This window comes from Callospermophilus lateralis, chromosome 9 (assembly GCF_048772815.1).
Source record: "Callospermophilus lateralis isolate mCalLat2 chromosome 9, mCalLat2.hap1, whole genome shotgun sequence".
NCBI classification, from domain to species: domain Eukaryota; kingdom Metazoa; phylum Chordata; class Mammalia; order Rodentia; family Sciuridae; genus Callospermophilus; species Callospermophilus lateralis.
The window spans coordinates 70,776,006-70,802,030 of NC_135313.1; the positions used below are offsets into that span (position 1 = coordinate 70,776,006).

The following is a 26,025-nucleotide window of genomic DNA, read 5'->3' on the forward strand; positions in this document are numbered from 1 at the left end:
CTGTAAAATAAGTGATAAAACTAGAGCATTAGATTCAAAACAGATCCAAAGAAGTAAAATACTCAGATAAAGGAGGAGGAATGTTCGTAGCTCCATTCTTTGGTGCGATCCATCTCACACAGTGTTTATTAAATCTGCTTTTCTATGTTACATCCAGAAAATAAAAAAAGGAAAGGGAACACATTTCCAAGGATGAAATTTCCACATTTATTTTTCTTTCATGTGCATAGAAAATGGCAGTGAAGTGTCCTATGAAAGAGGCAGGGAATGGGCATGGAGCTGCTCTGCAGACTGGACTTTGTGCTTCCCAAGTACACTACTCACTGTGAAAACACAGGGTGTTGGAGTTGGTTTCTAATTCTTATCAGTTCCTTGGGTTTCCCATTTGTTTTCTATGCTGTCAGTTTCTTCAAATCTCTTTTCAAATGACACACTGCATTACAAATGATGGCACTTAACCAATGTGGCATTTCCATATTTACACCAACAAAAGAAATTTACAAGACATAATAGCATACAATCTTGACATTTAGTAATAGCAATAAAACATGAAGGGCATCCATTTTATTTTCTTCTGTACAAACTATCAGAACATAACTTTATTCACATTAAAAAAATCATCTTTAATTTGATTTGACCTACACATTCCCCCATCTCATTTCACCCATTTCTCAAACCTCTCATCACGTCACCCACACCTTCACCAGACTATAGAATCTACAAGTAATTAGATCTAACACCTAAATAGAGCTTAGAAAGTTCTTTCCCAAGAGTTTCCTCACTTCCCTGAAAATTCCTCAAAAAAGAAAAAAAATGCTCTTCACTCATTCCTTCCATTTCACTTTCACATTTCATCATCAAATCAGCAAGACGGACTTTTCACCTCAATCCAAATAAGGTTAGAAAGAAAGAAAGTTCTCTGCTGAGCGTCTTGATGCTACACCCATGAATCTGGGGACCCTGGGTACTGTTCTGCTCTGTAAGAAGGTCGTTTAGTGGAATAAAAGTCTACATAATTTGTGGTCGATTTCAGTCCATACTGGGTGGAGTAATCAGTAGAAGCTGGAAAATGAACTCGGTCATCAAAATAAGGATCTTCATAGCTATGAGGAGACTGTAAATACAATCTGTATGCATCAAAGTTCTTTCTGTTGGAGTCATCTTGACTATAATACAGCTGCTGATGCTGTTGACAGAATGGAAAGGCAAATGAGTGAAAGCAATGTTTAAAAGCACACATTTAAAGAAAATTCACGTGGGCTTCCTGCTTTACATTTTTAAAGCAACATTCCTGGGCTTATGATTAGAAGTTGCTGCAGGGGCAGGGCATTATGGATGTTAAACTGCATTGGCAGGTAGGCTGGCTGAGTTTGCCCCAGTGCTGTCCAAGGTGCCTCAGGAAAGCCCAAGAACCTAGTGGCAGGTGGCCTGCACTACCTCTCCTCCTTACTGGAGGCCCTGTTCTGCATCCTGCTGTTCAGAGGCCTGTCATCATCAGATAAAGGGAGAGGAAGGTCTCAATGTTGGCTTTTACCCAGGGAATCTTTAACATACCATGAATTTAGTTGGGACTTAAGATTTTTGGCCTTAGATAACTGTACAGTTTATAGAATCATCTTTTCAAGCATTTACCTCAGAGATGAAGCTTGAGTCTATCCTTCAATTTTAAACAACATATGTGGTTTGGGGAACAACAGTCACACTTTGGAAACTCTGTTGTAAATTGTGCTATTAAAGGAATAAGCAATCTCAAGGAAGGGATAAGTGAGTAACTATGATTCTGGAGGAAAAGACTTCCCTAAGTTGGAGCTAATAAATGCATCTGAAGAAAGCAAGGCTGTGCACTCCTGTGTGCCCACATAGTACACCCATGGCCCATTTCCTTTTGTGCTGTTATAGCTTTAACCTCACATTGATTCTTAACATCATGGTTCTATTTGTCTTTTTTATCATGTCTAAAGGCCCCCACTTAGTAAAATGTAACAAATTTACTACATAGTATTAACATCATAATCTGGAATTAAATTCATTCTAACCTTAAAAGGTTTTCTGAGCTAAAAATCTACCTAACAGGAGCTAATGCTATCATCTTCTTTTAAAGTTCAGTTATGATTCTGAGGCTATTTTATCCTGACTAAAAAAAATCATCACCTAATTCAGGCATATAGTGCACACCTGTAGCCCAGCAACTTGGGAGGATCACAGCCTAAGCAACACAGCAAGAACCCACCTCAAAAACAAAACAAACAAACAAACAAAAACTAGCATAAATATGAGTCATTTGGGAAGTTGTTTTTCTTTAATCTACAAAGAAAAGATAAAGGAGTGGAGAGGGGTCTTAGAACATCCTTACCCAGAGGATAGATACAGTTGTATCTTGGGAAACTCCAAGTGCTTTGTGTTATTAGAGGGTAAATAGAAAGATCAGATGGCCCAGGTGGACCACAGACTCAGGAAAACCCTGAAACTGATTACAAGTCCCTTCTGAGCACAACCTTGGTGTGTTACAACCTTGGTACCCGCTTTAGGATGGCTGTACTCCCCAGCCATGTCTGAGTCCACACTGACCTCTGAGATGAACACTCTGACCTCAAGGCCAAAACCTCAGAGTTTTAAAATCATGGAGTATGGACAGGGAGGAAGTCATGAAGATGGAGAATGAAGTATACAAAAAGAGAACACTGAGATGAGAGTAGAGTGTGCTTACCAACCTTTACTCACCGAGAGGATGGGAGAGGTTCTAGAGCTTAACAATAACAACAATAAAAAAGAATAGGAAAGGAACAATTGTTGGGCAAAGAATATGAACTAAAGCCTTCTCAGCTGTTTCCATCAGTGGCATGGTGGTCTCAGCAGGACCCACATGGATACTCAAGAACATGAGGCTACTGCATAAGTGCTTTACTTAAAGGACTGAAATCCCGGGGAAAACTCCTCGGGTCCTGCTGTGCTGGCTCAGCTCTGAGAAATCAACCCAGATGGGCCCCTTACTGTGTTACTATTAATCGGCCTTCTATACAAATGATATTGCAAATTCACCTGTAGCCGTCTATTTTGTTCTCTTGCTGGTGAGGAATAGGAACTGATGTAAATTGGTGAAGGTTTGCTGGAGCCTGTAAGAAAATATTTTATGAAATTAAAACTAGTGTTCATTACTCTGGTCCATTAGGCTGTGCAGTGTCCCCACAGTAGGGCTGATGCTGTCCCCCACAGGGACTGCCTTCCCCAGCAACAGCACAGATTGAGGGGTAGCAGCTTGGGTTCTCTGGAAGTAGCTTGACTATTGCTTACCCAGGTTAAGAGCAAAAATAGGCCGTGTGTGTGTTTCAGCAAAAAGCAACATTGATGCACAGCCCATCAAAAAGGGGTCCTTCTGGAGCTCTGCTCAGACTTGGAGGGATTTCTCCAGCGGGTTTTGAGCAGCAGCACAACTCCTTGAGCTGAGGAGAGCCACTCTGCCAGGACTCTGAACTAGAGCCATGGATCAGAGAGGGAGGGTAATACACATTGGAACAAGCCCCAGGCCTTCAAACAGCTGAGACTGAAAAACTCCAGGTTCTGGGAAGAGCAGGCAGGGGCGGTTCTCAGCTGTGGGGCCACATGGAGGCACAATCTTGTGTTTGCCATAGTTAAGTATGTTGTAAAATGAAAAGAACTTGGTAATTAGATAATTGTTCTTAAGAGTCCATGGAAGACTCCTGATGATGTCATTGGTTATCCTTCAATTATTGTTAAGGCTAGCAAAGATTTTTATTTTTTAATGAGGAAAATGAAACATACTTGAGGCAAATTAGTTTATTGAAGCAAGCAAGGAAATACAGAAGGGTGTGCATGCTAAAGAGGTGATTTTTAAAATACAGCAGGCCGCTGCAAATCTGAAGCAGCCATGCACTTCAGTTTGTGCATTTCCTTTTGCACAGAGCTTGGTATTTGAAATGTAGCATCTGCAATTTTCTGAGCTATTAATTGCCATGGTAACAATAGTCGATTAGTAAACAGTCCTGTGAAATCACAATTTCAAAGACAACAGCATAACTGAGATTGCTCCCCCAGCAGTAGTTAAGTTGCCAACAGCTTTTATTTATTCCTTTTTAATAAATAGGTTTTTTGAGAAAAGAATACTTTTTTTTGGTGGGGGGGATTGCTGATACTGACTTATTTGAAGCCTCTGTAGTAATAATTTGCTAGATAGTTGAGAATGGGGATAATATGAAATCTTGGTAGCCTTTTAAAATAAATTTTATGCACATCTTTCTGAATAGATAAAAATATTAACACTATGTAACATTATTTTTGTTATTCTTAAAAAACAATCATTCTGAGGAGAATCACATTATACATTATGCAAAGTCATTCAAATTCAGTCTTTCAATGAAAATGTAAATGGAATTGATCTCCATTCTCTTTTCTGGTTTAAAAGAGATGAGCCATTCTAGAAGTGGCCCCTGCAAAACCACACAGAGCCCAGGGATCTGATGCATGAGGGACACAGAGAGAGACTGCTCAAGCAGGGAGGGAATGGAGTGAAGGGATTGTTCCTCTGGGCAGCCAAGTGATATATTTGGATGGAGCCCTCCTTTTATTCATGGCCACTGTATAACTATATTAGCTCATTTTATATAAACAATTGGAAAAGGCAACATCTGAAAGTAAGAATGAAGAGACTGGTTTCTGCTGGGGGACCCTCTCAATGCAAGCACAGGCTACTTCCCAGAGCACTGCTCAAGTGCCCAGAAACATGGCTTTTCAAGGTACTGCATCACACACCCAGCTGGCGTCTTACCAGGGTACAGGCCTTTATGTGTGGCATCCCCTTGGCTATTGTAATACTGCATAGGTGGCTGGGTCCTATCGTATTCAGAGCGAGGGTCTCTGATTCCTAACAGTGCTGGTGAGGAAGAGGTGCTGCCGACTGAAGGGAGAGGCAAAGGAGCAGGGAGAGAGAGAGGGGGAAAGAGAGAAATCAGACTGTCAGCGTCTCTGGAAATCCTTTCCAGAAAAACAAAGGTCAGTAATTAGAAATGCCACACAGCTGGTGCTAGAAGTCAGCTCTTAGAGGTGCTGGGAGTTGAGGAGCAGCCAGACCCGAGCACCAAGCACCAACCACCAAGAACACAGCCTCCAAGTCTGCCCCTGCAGAGTCAGCAAGGTCGACCCCGACTGCTCCCCAGCTGCAGAGGAAGTGGCCCAGCTGGAGAGGTGCAGCACACAGGCCATGCCCTCAGTGACTCCATCAGCCCTTTGGAACTCAGTGATCGGAGTAACTTGCAGGCCATGCAAGAGTTAACATGTGCTATTTAATGATTGCAGTTCAGTTGCTTGTAAAACACCCACCTATTATCTTTTATGTACTGCTCTTCAGGAAACAGAGGCTTTATGGCATGTTTGATTTCTAATTATTTCAAAATATCTCCATCTCTCAATGTGTTTGATTAAGAGTGCCCAGTCCATAAAATTTATAAATCTCTTTATGGTCATCCGCCATCAGGGAAATCATTCATGCAAGCTCAGTACTGGTCATGAAGGTCACGGTGCTAAGCCCTCCTTTACAAGGCCCAGTTTGGGCCAAACACTTAATAATGCATTTACTCAATGGTGCTCCTTTGGACATTTTGTCAGAGATGGAAGAGAAACATTTCACATACATATATTTTCTTTTTCTCATAAAAAAAAAATAAATCTTGCTTGCATGGAAGTTAATTACAAATTAGAGTGACTATCTATTCCCTTGACACAGCCCCCTAACCTTAGCAGCAGGGTCTGGCAAGTGCAAATGCTTTAAGTGGAAAACTGACTTTGCTGAGCCATCTCCTCACTGACACAGGGCTACTCTGTGCTGAGTACAGGGGAGTATGCACAGGTAGAGTCTCTGTGCTTCTCATCTGGTTCACTTTCTAGGGGGTGTCAGGACAGAAAAAGACCTGCTTGCCTCTCACAATATATAAGCGAGGCATTGGAAGTGTCCATAAGCAGCTCCCACAGTAGTGCCATGGGATTGATGGTCAGTCCTTAGAATAACTGGATAAAAACCAGCAAAATATACCCTGCCTCTGCACAAAGTTCAAAGGGTTACCTAGGGACTGGCATAGTGGCTAGTCAACATTTCTAGCACAGATGATTAAGAGGTCCATAAAACAAGTTCACTGCTTAGTTAACTGTGTGCTGATTTGTTGAAAATGATTCTTTGCTTGTACACATGCTTTTATTAAGTGGTCAAAGTCTCTTGGTTCTGCTGGCATCCCTATTCCTAAGTCCCTAAGGGATTCTGAACATTTTCATAAAAGACAGCCTTAGGCTCAGCAAGGATGTTAAAAACCAGACATAGGACTCTCTGAAGAAAACTCACAATTTTAAAACTAAGTTATAAATATCCACCATACTTAGTAGACACAGATAATGCTAAAAGATTCCCAGTACAACTGGGGACATCCAATTATGTGCAAACTCCACCAGGCATGTATATTAGTCTTTTTGTCCACATTTGTCCACATGAGCAATAAGACTGTCAGCAGCAGCAGAGTCGACTACAGCAGATAATATTTATAAGTCAGAATGGTGATCGAAAGCCAAATAAAATAAGATACTTATTACTTTCCCTATTTCATTTAGTTAAGAATTAAATTTATAGGATTGACTTGGCTTGGTAGTAATAACCTTCTCTTGCATGTAAAAAAAATTTAGTCTGAATCTCAAAACATTCTTACCACCAAGTTTAACAGTAGAGATAGGTAGGTGGCATGGTTGCCAAGATTACCAACCTAAAAGCCAAAGGGAATGCCTACAAAGCCATTCTGTGAGGCCTGCTCCCGCGGCTATGGTGCTGGGGGTCGGTAATGCAGCCAGGGAACCCAGGGCCTCTCCAGACTGCAAACCAAAAGATCTTGTTCAAGGACTCTGTTTCTAAGAGATTTTACCAAAGAAACTAAAGAATCACTTTGGAGTTGATTCCAAACTTGAGGCCAGTAGGCAGTCAGGGCGGCCATTTTCAGGTCTCACCCAGTGTGTCTCCAAGTGTGCCGTTTCCAGGTACCTGTCCAGCTGGCCAAATGTAGATTCCAGGGCCCCTTCTCAAACCTAGCAAAGGGAAATCTTGGTATGGGGAGAGACACTGCACTGGGATTCTTTTATATACTCCAGCTGATGTTAACTTGTATAAAGTTTTCAAATGGAAGGAAGAAAGTGGGTTTACTGTTTATAACAGTGTGTAATTCCCAAAGAAGGCTTTCCGCTTGATGTGCAGTGTCAGAGGTGACAGGCTTAGTCAGCTCATGTTCAGCCTTCCCTGGTGGGGAAACCATGTTCTGCTGCACAAACGCTCTCACAATGGAATACAGTTTACGCACTGACCTGACTGAATGATGGGTGACATCTGTTGGTTGGTCGTGGACAAGGAAGGATGTGATTTGAATCGGTCTCGCTCTAATGTCGACACAGGTGTGATAAAATGGTTCTGATTCCACCCATCCTGTGGAGTGAAAGGAGAAAAAGAAACCTCTCAAATGAATAATGACATTTCATTACAATAAATGATTATGAATGTGTGCTCTGCTGAATGCTAATTATCCTAGAGCTATTCTTGTGGGCTTACCTTTTTATAAATGCTCCGGAGGTCCCGATATTGCCATAATGTATTCAAGACCTGGGCTGCTGCCTTCACCACTTTCAGAGAGGACCTAGGGAGAGAGTAAGGACATTAATGAATGTGGGCAGCATGGCCTCAGCCTGCACTTGGAGAGACTGAGGCTGTAAACCAGTGGCTAAGAGGTCACAGAGATCACAGAGACAGAGGCTGCCCTGGGATGCATATGTGATCAGGTGTGCCCAGGAGTCCATCAAGCCTGGGGCTGGTTACAGCTTGCAAGAGCCAAAGTGTGGTTCTCAGGCAGTTACCTCTGTGGTGAGAGGCTGAGGCCAGTATAAGCCTAAGTGAGGGCCTCTTGAGGTGTTGCCCCAACCTCCCTCCACATCTTTTTTTTTCTTTTTTGTACCAGGAATTCAACCCAGGGGCACTTAACTGCTGAGTCACATCCCCAGCCCGCCCCCACCCCCACACACACACATTTTTTTATCTTTATTTAGAGATGGAGTCTTGCTAAGTTGCTTAGGGTCTCATTAAGTTGCTGAGGCTGGCTTTGAATTTACAATCCTCTTGCCTCAGCCTCCCGAGCTGCTGGGATTACAGGCATGCACTACCTGCCTGGCCCTTCCACATCTCTATCAAAGGTCACTGACCTCACTGGCCTCCCTGTTTTTTTTTTTTTTTTCACATATCAATGTGACTGTGACCATATATCCTGTATCTGTGACCCTCCCAAATTAATTTTCCCTCTTCATTATTAGGCCTTCAGCTGCATACCTTCATTGCCTTGTGTCATTTATGACTTTTGTAGACAAATGTATGAGTTCTAATGTTCAATTTGGAAAATATGGCCAGTGCTTTTTGCAGGGTTACTGCACCCCTGAGTTCAATCCCATGGTTACTGCTTACTCTTGAAGACATTTTCTAATTGCTGGTGCTCTTTCTAAGCAATGCCTACCCTGGTCATTGAATTCACCTTGGGAGTGACCTCACAGTAAGTGAAGAGGAAAAGGCAGCTTCTTGCCTCAGCTGAGGCTCGGATCACCGTGGGAGGGGTGTGCTCAGGGACAACACCTGGGGAGTCTGACCTGAGGAGAATCCAATTCTGGTTTTGGAATTCATTTTAATACTGAAAGTCTGACTTCAAATGTATATACTAGGTACAAAATCCGATTTTTTTCCCAATTAAAGGTGAAGGAAATGGAGGAAAAAGAGGTGCATAGGTTATAAGTCACTTCCTTTGCTCCTGATGGCATAAAGTAAGTTTCCTGATGGTATAAAGTAAGTTGCTGAGGTTCTGAGGGCTTAGGTGAGGGCTGAGAAGAGGTAAATTCATGGGTTTCAGGGGTTCTGTTCTTGCTAGTGGTGCACATCTGAACTCACCTGTATCTACCTCTACTCCTTCCTCTCAGTGTTTCTGACTAGTTAAGAGTGAAATTAGGTAAACCAAACTAGCTCAAACAAAGCCTTTTAAAACTTTTCGAAAATAACACAGAACAAGGCACTACCTCCAGGAAATGAACAGCGATGAAATTTTAGGCACCCAAGATGAGCTCTGGGAGACAGATTTTAGAAACCTCAGTTTACAACCATCCTACTTTTAGCTGAGTCCTACCACTGCTGATGTTTATCTCCTTGTCTTTAAGTGACAGGCAGCCAGGACGGTGGCCTAAGAGGCATTCCCCTTACTTGCCTGTGAAGACAACAGTTGTAACACTCAACAAGGCAGGACCATGCCTGGTTTATACCTCGATGCAGACAGGCTGGGTATTTTCAAGTACACATTCTATGAGTAGAAACTTGCATCATCAAACTTGAGGACAGCAAGGAAGTTTCTTTTTTCTCCTTTGCAGTTTGACTTTTTGAAAGAGCTATGTATGAACATCTCCAGTTCCCTTCATCCCATCTTCTCTTAAACCAAAGCTTCCACATTGTTATACAAGTGGTCAGCTCAGACCTCAACCTGCCTGACTAAGCAGGGTCACTTGACCCTTGCTCATCTGTGTAACACCTCCTTCACTTGGTTTCTAAGACAACACATGCTCCTGGTTTTCTTCTGAACATTCTGTCTACTCTTTCCTGGGCTTGTTTACTGAGTCCTCATCTCCTTTACCTCTAAGCATGAGGGATATCAGCCCTCAAATCTTTTCTCTTTTCTGTTTATTTCCTTAGTGGTTGCATCCTATTTTACTTCTCTAAATAAATCATTTAGACACTGCTGATTCCCAAATTTATATTTCCAACCAAAGCCTCAACCTTGCTCTCAGCTCTCCATATTTTTGGAGAGCCTGTCTCTTCTGCCTTTGGTTATGTTCACCAGCTTTTGGTTATGTTTTGGTTATGTTCACCTGCCCCTGGAGTTGGCCAGGGCTTTGGCATTCTCCATGTTTTTGCTGGTGACCTTGGTATGATCTACTGCTGATGACACACCCGACTTAGATGTCTAATAGACATCTCAAACGTGAAAATCCAGAGCGAACTTCTGGTCTTTCTCCAGTAGACTTCCTTGATCTTGGACTTCCTAGCTTCTAGAACTGGGAGAAATACACATCTGGTGTTTATAAGCACCCCTCACCCCTGAGTCCTTGATATTTTGTTATAGTAGCTCAAGCAGACTATGGCAGAGACAAAATAACAATGCAGGATTAGGAGTGTTGCAATGAAGTAAAAATTAGAAAAGGGGCCACGTGATAGAAAAAAAAATCTCCTAATATAATAGGTTTTAACTGCTGGAGACGGCTTAGCTTATCAGCATGTAAGAAATGCAGAAATAAGTTCTTTCCAATAGGAACGTATCTTCAACGAAAGCCCTTATCACAAAACAAACCCAGGAACGACAGCCCCATGCAGGCCCCTTCCCCTGCAGACTTGCCTGTCTCCTCTGCCTTTGGTTATGTTCACCAGCTTTTCTATGCCCCCGGAGTCGGCCAGGGCTTTGGCATTCTCCATGTTTTTGCTGGTGACCTCATGCAGAGCACAGCAGATGGCAGCCATGGTCTCATCGGACAGTATGCTGGGGCCGTTGCCACCTGGAAGCCGGTTGACCAGGTCTCGCATGGCATATTTACCTGCCAAAAATGCAAAAGATTAAGTTCTAAATTCAAAAGGTGCAAGGTTGTGTTATTGTTGAAAGATTTGGATAGTGTGCGGGATCTTAAAAAGAACCACTTTCAAAAGGAGGCATGTAGAGGAAAGAAAAAAGCAACACCCACAAAAACAGAAGAAAAGCACAAATGTAAATGTAAAGGAAAGTTAACATTTACTGCAATGTCACTTGAAAAAATGATTGGTTTATAAAACAATTCTCTAAATAAATCATTTAGACACTGTTAAACAATTGTTTACTGTCAGTTGCTGAAAGAAAATATAAATCAACGTATAAAATTGGGTAGACTAACCAAGTTGCTTTAATTTAACTATTTTCAGTAAGAGTGAGTAATGAAGGAATTATGATAGTAAATTTTATGTGGATTGAATTCTAACGTATCAAGAACACCTCAATTTCCCCTGGAAGCTTTTAAAAACTTCTCTTTGAACCTGGATCAAATAGAGCTGCCAAATAATACTTTTTATTAAGTCTTTCAGGTTCTTAACTTGTGAACTGGGCATAGTTACATACTTTTATCAAGCTGATGGTGTATATCAGCTGGCAATAACATTTTAGTCTCTTTAAAGGAAGACACAAATAAAAATTTCTTATAATTATTCATATATTATCTCCTAGGAGTAATGTAATAATAAGGTACTTGATAAGATAAGGCTAGGGGAGTTTCATAGCTACTGAAGCAATTCTTTATAAACACTGAATTTTTCTTACTCCTCTCCAAAAGAGATTATCTCTAGCTTTTTCAATTTCAATTACCATCTGACAAACTGGAATAGATGCACTACAAACAAAAGAAATTAACTAAAGCTTAAGTAAATATTTTCTTAGTCCTTTTCCCCCCATGCTAATAATTGAATGGATGCTAAATGGGATTTTCATCAAAGACCTATTTATAAACAGTGGTAAAGAAGACAGCCATAGCTATAGACTGCATAATTCCAGCATGTCAGAGGAAAGCTCTGGCTTATTCACAGCAGCATTGTTAAGAAGAGTGGAAAAACAATCATGACACTGGAAGGCCAGAAGATAAATGTGGGATCTGAGCACAGATGATAATTTAGCACTGGTGACTGTGAATGCTCACAAATGACCAAAAAGTGCATGACATGTAACTTGTCATTTTGTTAAGGAGTAGCTTTAAATTGCACTCTTGAGGCTTATAGCTCATTCTTCCTGTGAGTGAGTGAACCTGATGTTTCCCTCAAAACCTGTAGCTTCAGACAGAGGGATGGGTCCAACTCAGTTTAGTGTGTAGTAACTTTTGTGGAGTGACAAAACTTTGAAAAATATGAATAAAAAATATATGCTGTGTATAAAGTCCGTTGCTAGTGCTCTTGATGGACATGAGGAGAGAGTGAAGGGCTCAAAAAAGGTGATAGTCTGAGGAACAGAAGTGCTGGATACAGAAGAGCAAAATACTGAATCTGGAGGGGACTCCAGATCTCATAGAAACGACTCGGTTGAAGCAAACAAGAAAAAGTGGTTCATGGAATTGTTCAAGATACTCTTGTGAGGCAACATGCTCTCACAAGAGATGAAATGTGAGTGAAAGTTGAAAATGGGTTACTAACAGAAAACAGGGGGAAAACTTTGAGAAGGCCAGGACTCTAAATTCCTTCTTCTCAGAGGACCATGCACTTGGTGGTACTGGCTCCTTGCCTGACGTAAGGCCTGGGTCTTCTCTCAGGTGCAGCAGAAGATAGGCACAGATGTATGTGCCAACCATTTATGTTTTAGTATTAGGAACTCCTAAATTATACATGTTTCTTATAAGAAATTTAAAGAATATAGAGGTAACAAAAACAATTTAAAAAATTGTTCTTCAAGTTTTCTCTCAAGCAAATGTGGAACTCAAAGGAACAGCACATCTAGACTCAGGAACATGCTGGTCTAGGAACAGAGTATGGAGAGGCTTCCCCTCTTCTCTATGGGGACTGAATTGGGTGTGGTTGTGTTAAAAGCAGGTTGTTATGGGCAGTCCTTCTTGGCACTGTGTGAAGGGCTTCCCTTTAAGTCACCACACTTAAGTCTCACAGCAATTCTTTATTTTTAAACTTTTTATTTGTTCTTTTTAGATATACATGACAATAGAGTGTTGACATATTATACATACATGGAGTAGAATGTATTCTAATTAAGACCCCATTCTTGTGGGTGTACATGATGTGGAGTTTCACTGGTGGTGTAGTCATATATGAACATAGGAAAGTTATGTCCGATTTATTCTTTAAGGTATATATTGTCTTTGTTCTCTCTTCCTCTCTCTGTCATGGCATGCATTCCAGTGTAAACTGAACATAGATTTACGTGAATACACACACAATCTTGCTCTGTTCTCCACCCCTTCCCTGTTGTCAGCTATAGGGCTGGTACGGACTTGCCCATTTGTAGGGGGCTGCCCTTATCCCCCCTCTCCTTTCTTCTTCACCTTGGGCCCTTGTTTGGAACAGCAGGCATTGTCCACTCCTTTCAGAGATAGGCTGAGGAAGAATTCCTTTCATTTCCAATCTAGATGCAAGAATTGAGCCTGGGTGGGGTTATGGGACACTGGATTACATGGTCGAGAGCAGCAGAGATCCAAGACTAAGCTCAGGTCTTTGGAGGGTCCCTGAGCTTTTCTTTAACCCATACTTTGCTTGGGAAGCGGCAATGCCCTGGAGACAAGCAAGCTACCTAGGGTACAAACATTATGGAGGCACTCTTGTTGATTTTATGCATTTGCCAACCCTATCCTTGTATGAGTTCAAGGGTGAAGGCCTCCTAAAATTTTATGCCCTAGGGGCCTTGCTTTCCTTATCCTAGTTCTGATCCTGCCCTGGAGTGGAAATGGCCTTAGGACAGTGGTTCTGTCCTGAGAGGTTAACAGCTACAAAAATGTTGATACAATTTCCTTTTTAAATTAAATTTAAAACATGATAGTGTTGGTGAATTAGCTGTTATCAGTGCTAGGAAAGGTAGAATCATAATTTTTTTTTTTTTTTTTGCTCAGGAAATGGACTTCTCTTGGGAAATAAGGCACACCAAATCCATCAAACAGTGTTATAAGGTACAACTGAAATTGCTGGCTTTCCTGGAAATTTACCTTCTTCGATCAATGTTTAATTACTGTGCCTGCCTCCTCCTAAAAAAGAATGGTCACAAATCAGGGTACCCCAAATGCCAAGAGACTGGGGACTAGGGCTCAGTTGTAATAACTTCAAATAGCACTTATTTATAAATAGAAAGAAGAGTTTTGCAAATATTGTAGTTGCTCTCCGTTTGCAGCTTACCTTATCACTAGAACATACCTATGAGCTCCTTGTTGCGAACGTCTAGTGCCATATTCCTCAAGGCAGTTGCCACAGATGAGACAACTCTATCGTTATCCATTCTCAGAAGTTCCACAAGGATGGGGAGCCCTTTTTCTTTTCGGACAGCTGCCCGGATGTATGCTGCAAACTAGTGAGCAAAACAAGGTAATAAATAATATAAAAATGGAGACCCACTCTCACCTCACTGTCATCAAAAAAGATGTATTCAAAAGATGAACTAATAGATTAAATGTTTTCTTTCAGATTAGAGATTAAATCTGTGGTGCCAATAAAGAAAAAAAAAAACATAGTTTGGGAGAAAAAGATAGGCTGTGATGGCTGATTTAAAAAGCAATCCCAAAGCCTGAAAATCTCAAACCACCATCTGTCAGATATTTTTGTGCAGAACAGAGAAGGCAGTGATTACTTTCTATCTCAGATACATAAACATGATTAAGGAAGGACTGCATGTTTTCTTTGCAGTTTGGCCTCATGCCAGGTCCAGAGGCTATAAATAGGATGGCAGAGACAGTAACCTGTCAACACATGTTAAAGGAGAGCCCGTCTCCATCAGGTCATTTATTTTTCTGTATTCCTTGTGACAATATTTAGATTTCAGTAACCTATCAGAGATTGCTTAGAAAAGGTCCTTGTCTCAGAAGAAAGGGAATTCTCCAGAAATGACCAGCATCATAATTCATATATACAGGCAAAGAGTATGTATATTTGTGTGCAAAATGCATTCTCATTCAAGATTAGTTAGCTGCTGCTTTTTAAAAAAAACTCACAGTCAAGGAATTCTTTTGTTACTACAAGGCAACTCAGTACAATGAGTAAAATTTGTGAGCCACATGAATTGGAAATGAATGCTAAGTTATCAGTGAAGCAAGCAAAAAAAAAAAAAGTTACATTAGAAAATGAATCTTTAATATTGTTTTGAGCTTTGAGCTTTAATTGACACTTTCACCAATGCAAATCATCCTTTAAAATCAGGATAATTGAAAGATGTTGCTCATGAAACATCTAAGAGTTTCCTGCTGTGGCCAAGATATGAGGACAAAGATCCACCAGACCTTTGTATTATTTTGAACATTAAAATATGTGATTGACACCCAGCCTCTTGAATACCAACAGAATAGATTATCTTAACAGTACAAATAAGAGGAAGAAATGCCTTTCAAAGATCTCATTGATATTCTTCATATGAAATGATACTCTTAGTTTCTAAATCAAATGAACTCTACAGGGGGAAAAGAGAGCACAGGACTTGCTATAGGCTAAAGCACTCAGGCAGTTTTATCAACTTTCTCTGAAACCTGCAAAGCCAACTCCTTCTGTCTCACTTGGAGACCACCCACCCATCCAGGTACTAGTAGTCATCCCTGCTCCCTGAACACCTTCTGACTTGATGATGTCTGTGGCCATGATTATCTTTTTGTCATAATGAGGGTTCAATATTTTGACTACCTCTGATATTATGAAATCACTTAAATACCATGTTTGTATTTAAAATGAGCTTGTCACCTGACTTTCGTTCACTGAGTAATACCAGAAATTAAATTCTAAAAAACTCAAGTCACTTACATTTTAATTAGTGTCATTTTTTATTAGCATCCAATGATCCTTTGATCTCAGAAACTAGAAGTGAATATTGGTCTCCAGTATGGATATTTCCAAATACTTACGTGCCAGAAATGGTCCTTTGTCCTCCACATGTATTACCTCACGTAACCCTCACAACCACCTCATTAGGTAACTATTAATATTACTGTTTATAGATGAGGAAACTGAGGACAAGAGACCCTAGGCAGCAACTCATAACAGAGGCTAGGATTTAGAACCAGTGTTCAACACTGTTATTAACACTCTAATTAGGAGCAACAATTAAATATCCACATTGGCTGAGTTCTCATTAGATCATAAATATTTGTGTATATTCAGTATAGCAGTCACCTGTATGTCTGTCAATGTGTTTTACTATCATGGATAATCCACTGGCTAAAAGAGTTTCATTTTGGGTGGTGACGATGAAAAGTAGTAAAAATAAGCATTATAATAATTCTATTAAAATACACTTGTCAGGAAGTTTTTAGATAACATTTAGAAAGTTTCATGAACTTGTTTATGATGGTTAACAATAGGAAACCACCTTTAATTTTCATAAAGTCATGCATGCATAAGGAGACATGGAAACTCTAGATCTGTGTGCTCTGTAAGCATCTGAGAGAGGAGCCATACGGAGTCTCTCTCTGGACTAAGCTCATCATTTCTCACTGGGATGCCATACTGACTTCCAAAGGGAATCCCAACCTCTCTACTTTTCTCTTCCTTAAGTCGACCTTCTAACTTGTGTGATAAAACAGTGTCCACATCAGCTTAAACACTTTCAGGGCCCTTTTTGTCTGTAGGTCAGGTTCCAGCTCCTGAATCTGGACTTTCAGACCTGATGTGGTACTGGGCTGCCACATGTCCCATTCCATGTTCTATTCCCTTTGCCTCAGGGACTAGACTTCAATATCCCCCATGCTGTCCTTTACTCCCTTCAGGCCTTTTTCCCATTTTCTCCTTTATCTGCATCACTCCTCCTTCTATACTCCCAACCTCAGACTCTATGGCTTTAATTCTTTTTTTCACTATAGATTTTTAAAGTTGTTCTTATTAGTTATACATGACAGCAGAATGCATTTCAGTTCATTGTACACAAATGGAACACAGCTTTTCATTTCTCTGGTAGCATACGTTGTAGAGTTGTACCATATGTGTTATCAAACATGTACCTAGGGTAATGATGTCTGTCTCATTCCAACATCTTTCCTACCCCCATGTCCTCTCCCTTCTCCTCCCTCCCTTTTGCCCAATCAAAGTCCCTTCATTCTTCCCACCCACCCCACCCTGCCCCCATTATGGATCAGCATCCATTTATCAGGGAGAACATTCGGCCTTGCATTTTTGGAGATTGGCTTACTTCACTTAGCATGATATTCTCCAACTCCATCCATTTACCTGCAAATTCCATAATTTTATTCTCTTTTAAGGCTGGATAATAGTTTGTTGTGTGTATGTATGTGTGTGTGTATGTATATATATATATATATATATATATATATATATATATATATATATATATATATATTAATTACAGTTTCTTTATGCATTCACCTATTGAAGGGCATCTAGGTTGATTCCACAGTTTAGCTATTGTGAATTGAGCTGCTATAAACATTGATGCGTCTGCATCACTACAGTACACCAATTTTAAGTCCTTTGGGTACAAACTGAGGAGTGGGATGGCTGGGTTGAATGGTGGTTCCACTCCAAGTTTTTAAAGGAATCTCCATACTGCTTTCTAGAGTGGTTGCACCAATTTGCAGTGCATTGCTTTAATTTTACTTATCCTTAAAGATCTGCTATGGGCAGCACTGTCCCTCAGGAAGCCACCTTTACCTCCTTGCTTGCCTCTTTTTCTCATTCTCCCTTCTCTCCTAGGCTGCACTGGATGCCCTCTTGCAAGATCCCACAGCACAGATCCTGTGGACTTTACCTGTTATTGACAGGCTATGTTTTCCTGAAGGCAAGCCTTCAGATTCTTGAGATATGGTCATATTCATCTTTGGATCCCCAGAGCAACTGCTTGTCTCCTTTCTTTCTTCTCTCCCGTTCACAGACAAACTCTAAACAAGCAGGTCCATTTCACCACCATGGCTGATCTGACCATGAGGACAGAAACAAGTGTGGAAAAGTGGAAGACATCCTACCTTCCAGTTGCCAGCAGAGAGGTTCTGAAGAGATCCAGCAGAGCCTTCCAAGGTGGCTGGGTTGGAACTTTCTGCCAGAAGAGTCAGATATGGTTTTACCACTGATGGATGCCACAGCATCTCAACTCCCTTGGGAGACTTCGACAGTCCTGGGATAGGACCAACTCCATCCCACTGGAAGACAAGCAGCATATGTTAAGTGAAGCAAAATGGACATGATCCCCCAACCTGAAAACATGCATCCTTGCTAAACTGAGCTTTACTATGTAGCATTTGTTTAGTCCCTTGCTAAATATGAGATTTCTCACTCTCAAGAAAAAGAATAAAAACAGTACAAAACAAAATAACAACAAAAAACCTCAAACAACACCACCACCACTTTGGAATTTCATATCAAATAAAATGCTAACTTGATCCTCTTGTGGAGTTCTCTTTTTCTTTTTCTTCTTTTTCCCCCAGCAGCTTGGCTCAGAGTCTTTGCTGGGAGACTCTTTTCCTAGTAGGTCATCCAACTCATTCAGTCCGAGCAGCCGGGCCTGAGGGACCTCCAGCTCCAGCCGATAGGACAAGTTCCTCAGGGTGCACACGCAGTTCTCCACTGTCTGAAATCCAGTGGGGCGGATAATTAAAAACAGCACACAAAACACTTCTGTACTGAATGCTACTGATAGGAAATAAATGGAAAATATGAAAGAACTTTTTTATTTATGGAAACCTGAAACACTCCAGAGAAAGAATTATGATTTAGGGTTCCACGGGGATATCCAGATGGCCAGGTGCAGAGCCCCTAGGGGTGGCTCTCAGTTCTGAGTTGTACTGAGGATACAACTGAGGGCAGGAATTTATGTGATTCACAAGTATAAGGCCCTGGCTTGTGTTTCTGTGTTGGCTCCTGCAGTGCCAGACCAGTTAAGATGCCAGATCCTCATTTATCACCACTACAAATCCTCAATGTGACAGCAGGTGTTACCTACTGCCTGCCTGGGGACCCATCCCTGCCTGCTTGTCCCATCTCCCTCTGCCTCAACCTTCCACCTCCCCCTCTCTCTGGGGAACATTCAGTTATTTCTTTATGTTGGCATTTTGCCTTCTGTACATGGTCTTTTGTCCCTTAAAGTCTGTTGGGTGGCCAATTGTCACTATAACTCAGGAGTGTCTAAAGTCAAGTTCCACATCTGTCCTACCTAGCAAGCTTCCTTTGCAACCTGCTTACCCTTTCAATTTCAACTGCAGATCTTTTGGTCCAATAGGCTCAAATAAACACCTGACTGTCACCTTGAACTTCTCTCCCACCTTCTCCTTGAACCTACAGTCATTGTATTTCTTTTCTTTTTCAGATTCATCTCTTCTCACCAAGACCTACCAATGACCACTCCTAGTCCAGGCCATCCTGACACCATGTAGGTGAAGCACCTCTGAATTCCTGACACTTTTAGTTCTGCCTTCCTGTTTCTTCCCACCTTCCTTAGGCCCTGGAGCAGATCCTGGTGGGTTGTCACAGCTGACAAATGACAAGCAGAATGCCCTAAACTTGGGCAGGGATGGAGAAACAGAAGGGGAAGGGGAAGGGTCTGGGAAGATGGACCAACAGGATGGGGAAGGAAGAGAATATGAAGTGGTGCACCAAAAAATGGGTGCTGGTGTGGGGGTATGACTGTAGTGGGGCAAGGAGGGCAGGAGGATGGGGGATCGTAGTGCCTCAACTAGGAACTTTTGCTCAGTAGATACTCAGGTACAGGTGGATCTGCTTTGAACAGCAGGGCATATAGAATTGGAAGAAAAAGTAGCAGGGATCGTTCCCTGGAGAGTGAACCTAGGAGAACCAGAGAGTAGGCCAGGACCTGTGCTATGTCCCTTACTACACAGGGTCACTCTGGTCATTGTTCTAGGGCTATTTTCTTATGTTGATGAGTCCTTTTCCCTGTCAATTTGTAATTTTTAGACAGACTCAATCTTTGATGTAGAGACTAACTTCAGGAGGAGTACTGATAATGGGCTCATGCTAGGAAGAATGAATTCAGAATTTCAGAAAGAATCCATGGCATGCAAATAGTGGCACTAAGTAACTGTTGTCACCTGCCACTGTGCCCTCATGTGGCTAGGCAGACACTGACCTTGCTGTCGTAATCAGATGTGTTCACGCACGTGTGGATCACATACAACAAGGAGTCCACCAGCCCTTCACAGGATCGCATTTGCTTCCGTGCTTCCTCTCCGGCAGAGCTGAGGTTCCTAAGTGGGTGGAGACGTGAGAGCTGCTGAGAGGAACAACTTACTCATTAGGCACAAAGCCTTACCTTAATCACCAGAGAGAATGGACCATGGCAGCCATTCAGATTTGGTATGAGAGACATTCTGGAGCTTGTATTTTAACATCCCCAAAGCTCGACAATGGCTGTTTCACCATTATCCAAACAAATAGGGGGAAACACCAGCATTTGAACTTTAACTATTGCTCTCACGACACATCACTTTCTCACCCCTAACATCATAACAAGGGGACTATCTTCCATATATGTAAAAAGAGGAAAATAAAAATAACTATCTCAAAGAACCATTGTGAGGAAAAAATGAATTGCTACATGTAGAGTGATTAGAAAAGTGCCTCACCCATACAAGGGTTAATTGATCCATATTACAGTGGTAGTTAGTTTTAGACCTGCTCTCCCCTCCTAAGCCTGTAGGCTCTTGCAATTCCCATGCCTACTGTACTGTTTTTGCATACACTAGGTAGTCTTTAAATGTTTATTGAATCAGAGGAAATACATAATTTCTTGTACAAAAATGTCAAGTTAAAATGGATATTTTCTTATGTTAATACTTTTCTCATCTTTTCAATTATAAAAAAATGCTGAAAATTATTTTGGATCTCATCCATATTGAAATTGTTTTTATACTGATTTGCCTTCCAAAATTGATACCAAGCCAGGTGCAATGGCACATGCCTGTATCTTAGCTACATGGGAGGCTCAGGCAAGTTCACGGCTAACCTCAGCAACTTAGTGAGACCCTGCCTCAAAATAAAATTAAAAGGGCTGGGGATGTAGCTCAGTGGTAGAGTGCTTGCCTAGCATATGTGAGACCCTGGACTCAATTCCTAGCACTATGCCCACACAAAAAAATTGATAGCAAATTACAAGAATCTATTTTATGTCCCATTAATAAAGGTTCTAGGCTAACTTTGAACTTACACAAATTGAGAATTTAAACAAAACTTGGATGAGAAAAGGGGTATTTAGAATGCCTTTTCCTTTCATCTTGTTTTCCCAGGGTCAGAATGACAATGTCATCTGTGGTCCTTCTTCTGCTCTGACCTTGCATCACCTCTTTGAGGCACTTAACAGCTGACTCTTCCTCTCCTTTAAGGTCTTCTGGGACCCTTCTGGTTTATCTCTATCTTGCTGCCTTCCCCTCTAGGTGTCTTCTGCCCATGGTTCCCTCCCAGCTCTACTTTGGTCCCTTTCCTAACTCATTGTGTACCTTCCTTCTTGCTTTCTTCTGCTCTGTGACTTTAATACAATCTATGACCCAGGGCCACCTTTGGTCCTGACCTATCTAAAACTCGCAACTCACGTACCTAACTGTTTTTTTTTTTTTTTTTTAATATTATCACAGGGATAGCTATTTCAACTTTCAAAATGGACATGGGCTAAATTCCCAACTGCTCACCCCTCCAATCTTTCTTTTCTCCTCCCCTCATCTGAACAGCACTTCTATGTTTTCAGTGGATCCAGCCAAAGGTCTAGGTATTATCCTTCTTTCTTCCCATTTCCTCATCCCTTATATTTAATCCATTAGCACGTCTTGTCAGCTCTCAACAAAATTACCCCATTCTGGCTACCTCTCTTTAGCCCCTGGTCTAGGCCACTCTTATCATTTGCTGAACCACTGCAACAGTCTCACCTTCCTCTCTTCACCTCTGCTTATGCTCCGTCTTCCTCATCATAGCCAGAACCAGTTATATCACTTCCATGTGAACACCCTCTCATGGCTTCTCTTGGTACTTAGAATAAAATACAAAATTCTTCCTCTATTACAAAATTTGACATGATCTGGAACAAGTCTGTCCTTTGCTCACCAAGTGACCACTGTAAGCTCCTTCCTGCCCCAGAGCCTTTACATTAATCCATTTTTTGGCCTAACTTGTCTTCCTAACTCCTAATTACTCAAATGAGTAACTCCCGTGGTATTTCAGATGTAGGCTTAAATCTCACCTCAAAGTAACATCCCATAACCCTTTAATCACCCTCTTTTAAAAACTTTTTTTATAATGCCTACTGATGGTTTCTTATTGTCTGCCTTCCTCAGTAGACCATGGTTCCATCAGGGCAGGGGCCTAGTCTGTCTTTTCACACAGATGACATTCTCCAAGTGTTTACAGCCCTGAACCGCGTGAGAGCCCAGTGGTGTGCCCTGCCTGGGGCTGGCTGAGAAGAATCAAACCTCCCTGGATTCAAGTGCAAGACAGAATTAAGTGCTGCTTCCTCTGGTGACTAGTAGGTCAGGTGACTCACCTGGGATCCTCCCCCAAGTCTCTCTCCACCTGCCCCAAGGGGGCTGACAGCCACCTGTCCCAATGCTGAAGGCTATGGAGCAGCAGCACAGGCCCTCCTCAAGCTGTTTGAATGGTTTGAATGTTGAGCAGCGTTTCCTGAGGGTTCACTCTCTGACACTTCCTTCAGGAGTCTGAGATGGATATGTCACCTCTATTCTAAAGATGTAGAAATTGAGTGGGAAGTCAAGCTGCCTGAGGCCAGAGGCCATTCTCCTTGTCACAACCTGCCACTCTGCTCAAAACTTCTGTCTCCAGTTCCTGGGGGTACTATTAGGCTGAGAAAAGAGCCGAATGTGATCTGATGGGTATTAATGGCAAATGATGAGTCTCACTACATACAATTAAAAGAGGCTTATTGATTTTAAATGCTAAAGGTAAATAATATGTGGGCTTATTTCAAGTATTTATAAAATTCAAAAATCAACGATTGTTCAAAAGTTACACAAATCTTTACCCCAATTAAAAGCAAAAGGCTTTATCATATTTTGCATTTAAACAAAACAAGGCTGCAAACACACCAGCAATCGGAACATGATAACTAGAAAAATGCTATGAAAGTGAAAAACACCAGAATTTTGGTAGTAAGCTCAGACTGAAAGGGCCTTTCTGAATAATTCATAGAAGAGTCATTTGTAAGACAACTTCTTTAAGTCCACAAGTCTGTGAGCATAATGTTTTTCTTACGGAATAAGAAAGTCCAGTGGCCTCAACCATGAAACAAAACTGGAATTTAGATATTAGCAAAGTCCTTCTACAATCGATTTACCTAGGGCACACATAATTTAATCACAGAATTAATTGGAAGGAAGAAATAAAGACTTTACCTCAGGCAACCTGTCGTGTTACGCAGAACTAGTGAAGTCTGAAATTTAATTTTATGATCATCATCAAAAGAAGAGTTATTCCACCCAGAATGTGGAACGATCACAGTGTTTGTTAAGGTTGAGAGGGCATCTCTGATGATTGTCATCTTGACGGCATCACATGAGGATAAATTCCAAAGAACTCCTAAAATGAATTTTCAAAAATCAAACCATTAGAGATTCTGCAGCTTTAGGAATAAAATAAACATATTAGCCCTAGTTGATAGGACTTCAGTCTGTCCCAAACCTAATTTATAGCCCATATCTGCAGCCAGCCTGGGGATGGACCTCTAATAAATGTTGAGTGAACATATATGAATTTCTGGCAGTATCTTATAATGCACCTGTGGTTTTTGTAAAACTGTTCTTCATTGTAAATGCCCTAACATTCAGCAGCTATGTGACCTGGAAAAAATTCCTTTTTCTTGGAAGACTGAAGACTGGCATGTTTCTCATCATCAGTCTTCATCTTTTTTATTTTACTTTTGCTACCAGGAAACTCAAGATTTATAAATATAGTGCTTGCAGTAACCTTACTAGCAAGGAGAGTTGTTACATTTGTTTCATCTTTCTTATTTAGATAAAGTTTAAACATTTTTATCTCCTCTTTGAGAGATTTATTACTATGTGTTTTAGGAGCACAAGTAACTGTCATTCCTTTTTAGAGAGGTGAAACTACCAGTAAATAAAAATCATCCATATTGTAATCCATACCAAGATTTCCAGGACAAGAGAACTTAAATGTAGTGTTTAGACTGTTATTTAAATTGCTAAGCACATTAGAGGGTCTTTATTTCTGCGTCAACTGTGAGTTGGGTTAAATTATTGTTATAGCACATTTTTGAATAATTATGCTTATAGGAATTAGAGCAAGTCTGAAATGACATCTTTCTTAATGACATTTTCACATTGATGTTTTTTCCTGAGGGAAGCAGGTGGAGGAGAGATGGTGAAGCTGGTGTTCTGTGCACGAAAGTCTCTCAGAGTCCCGTATTCCTGATATACACTTGGCAAGCTGCTTGTAAGTCTTCACAGTGCTTTCAGAACTATCAACACTAAAACACTCAGGGCCCTGTGCAGAGGAAGGAGCAGGCAAAATCTGCTATATCCACGGAAGCGTGTCAGGTTTGTGACTGATCTAGAGTGTTGGGCAATAGACAAGACCAAAAACTGCTGCTCCAGCGTATCATGACCCACGCAGCCAGCCAGGAAACTGCCTGCTCAGCCTTCTCTGGATGTGTTGTATAGGAGGAGGCTATGAGAGAGTAGATAGGAGCTTTTTCCTCTGTGAAAGAAGGAGAGGTGGAAGCAAAGGGCTAGAACTGAACCCTGATTATACACTGAGAGGGCCATCCCTTCCCTTGCTTGCCCCAGGCTGTGGAGGTAATTGTCAATAACAGTGGCTGATATATGTGCTCTGTCCTGGGCCCTGGATTCTGCTCTGCACCTGTGCTCACTCTTCTCTTCTTTTACTTGGTTTTGACTTCTGTACCTCATAAATTGGGTTTCCCTTGTCTCCTCTCACCCTGAAAGGATTTTCTCCTATCCCATCATAACCAGAGTCAGGACGTCCGTCTCTAGTTAGGACCACCCTGGTTCTTCCTTCAAGATGGGTGGGGATGGGATGTGAGTGGGGTGGGGTCAGGAGATTTAGAAGGGAGAAAAGAAAAGTGGGGAGAGGACTAGCAGGGCAGCCATAAATCTGGCTTTAATATTTTCTGCTAAAAGGCCAAGTGTAATCAACTCAGGGTACCAATGGGGACTATAAGAAGGCGTGAGACAGCCACAGTGACAGCATGTGGCCCACACCATCGATGGGGAAAGTGTCATTTCCCAACATTTCCTGCTGACAATTTTATAACATGTGGTTTCTAATGCCATTGATGCAATTCTTTTTCTATCAAAGCCTTTCAAATTCCTCCCTTCACAAAATTCAACTCATGGAAGCCAGCTTCGTTTTCCAATAAGTTATGTTCTGCTTCACAGAATAAATGCATTCCAGTCAAGTTAACTGCAAGGCAAGGTTTATGGAAAGTAAAGCCCATAATATTAGAGGCTATAAGGATGTAGTTGCCCCTCATTATCCAGGGGAAATTGGTTCCAGGCCCCCTGCAGATATCAAAATGTACAGATGCTACAGTCCCTTAGATAAAATGGAAAGTGCAGAATTTCTATATAATCTGTGCCCTCTCCCATATACTTTAAGTCACTTCTAGATGCCTTACAATACCCAATACAATGCAAATGCTATGCAAAAAGTTGTTATATTTTCTATTTGCATTTTTTATTGCTTTATTTGAATTTTTATTGGTTTTTATATATTGGTTTCCTAAATATTTTTGATCCATAGTTTGTTGCCTCTCTGGATGCAGAATCTGCAGATACAGAGGGCCAATTATGTATCGCTACAAAAAAATTAAACAGCCTATGTCACAAACCTAGGTGACATTATAACTAAGAAGAGCGGTGGTCTGTCTTTGTGTTGGATTCTGGGGTACATGATGAGAAATTCTCTGACCACTGGCAGGAAAACTTGTTTTTATTGTTTCTGTCTTCATTCCTAACTACTTTTAAGAACCTTCTTCTGCAAGAGGATATTTCCCACATTTGAGAATTCCTTTGATTTTCTGTGTTGGGACTAGTTTGTTTTGCTGCTTCTTCTTCCCAGGAGTTCAGAATGATTAGTACAGTTATATGTCATTCTACACAGTTCACTATTAGCCATTGTGTAAACTTGATATTAGTCACAGAATAAACATTCACAAATCAATATAAATAAAAGTGGCACCATTTACTATGGCTTTATTCTGTGTTAGGCCCTGTGATTTACATATAATGCCTTAGATTCAAGATGCTCCAAATGAATTAACTTTCCTG

The 26,025-nt window shown here is 41.1% G+C and overlaps 1 protein-coding gene across 9 annotated transcripts in view; it reads right to left on the reverse strand.

The window, feature by feature from the left end:
• Positions 1 to 206: 206 nt before the first annotated feature.
• Positions 207 to 26,025, reverse strand: part of Pkp4 (plakophilin 4) — a 243,578-nt gene continuing 217,759 nt past the window's right edge. For 6 of the 9 annotated variants that reach the window (XM_076865747.2, XM_076865744.2, XM_076865742.2 and 3 more), the window contains 11 exons: positions 23,110 to 23,293; positions 19,845 to 19,962; positions 18,141 to 18,332; positions 17,731 to 17,904; positions 13,973 to 14,123; positions 10,452 to 10,647; positions 7,589 to 7,673; positions 7,348 to 7,465; positions 4,784 to 4,912; positions 3,040 to 3,113; positions 207 to 1,186 (listed from right to left, as the gene is read on the reverse strand). In XM_076865747.2, coding sequence (XP_076721862.1) covers positions 938 to 1,186; positions 3,040 to 3,113; positions 4,784 to 4,912; positions 7,348 to 7,465; positions 7,589 to 7,673; positions 10,452 to 10,647; positions 13,973 to 14,123; positions 17,731 to 17,904; positions 18,141 to 18,332; positions 19,845 to 19,962; positions 23,110 to 23,293 — 1,670 coding nt within the window. In that variant the 3' untranslated portion in view covers positions 207 to 937. The remainder of the gene's footprint in view (positions 1,187 to 3,039; positions 3,114 to 4,783; positions 4,913 to 7,347; positions 7,466 to 7,588; positions 7,674 to 10,451; positions 10,648 to 13,972; positions 14,124 to 17,730; positions 17,905 to 18,140; positions 18,333 to 19,844; positions 19,963 to 23,109; positions 23,294 to 26,025) is intronic. The other 3 variants (XM_076865751.2, XM_076865746.2, XM_076865748.2) reach the window with 2 other exon arrangements.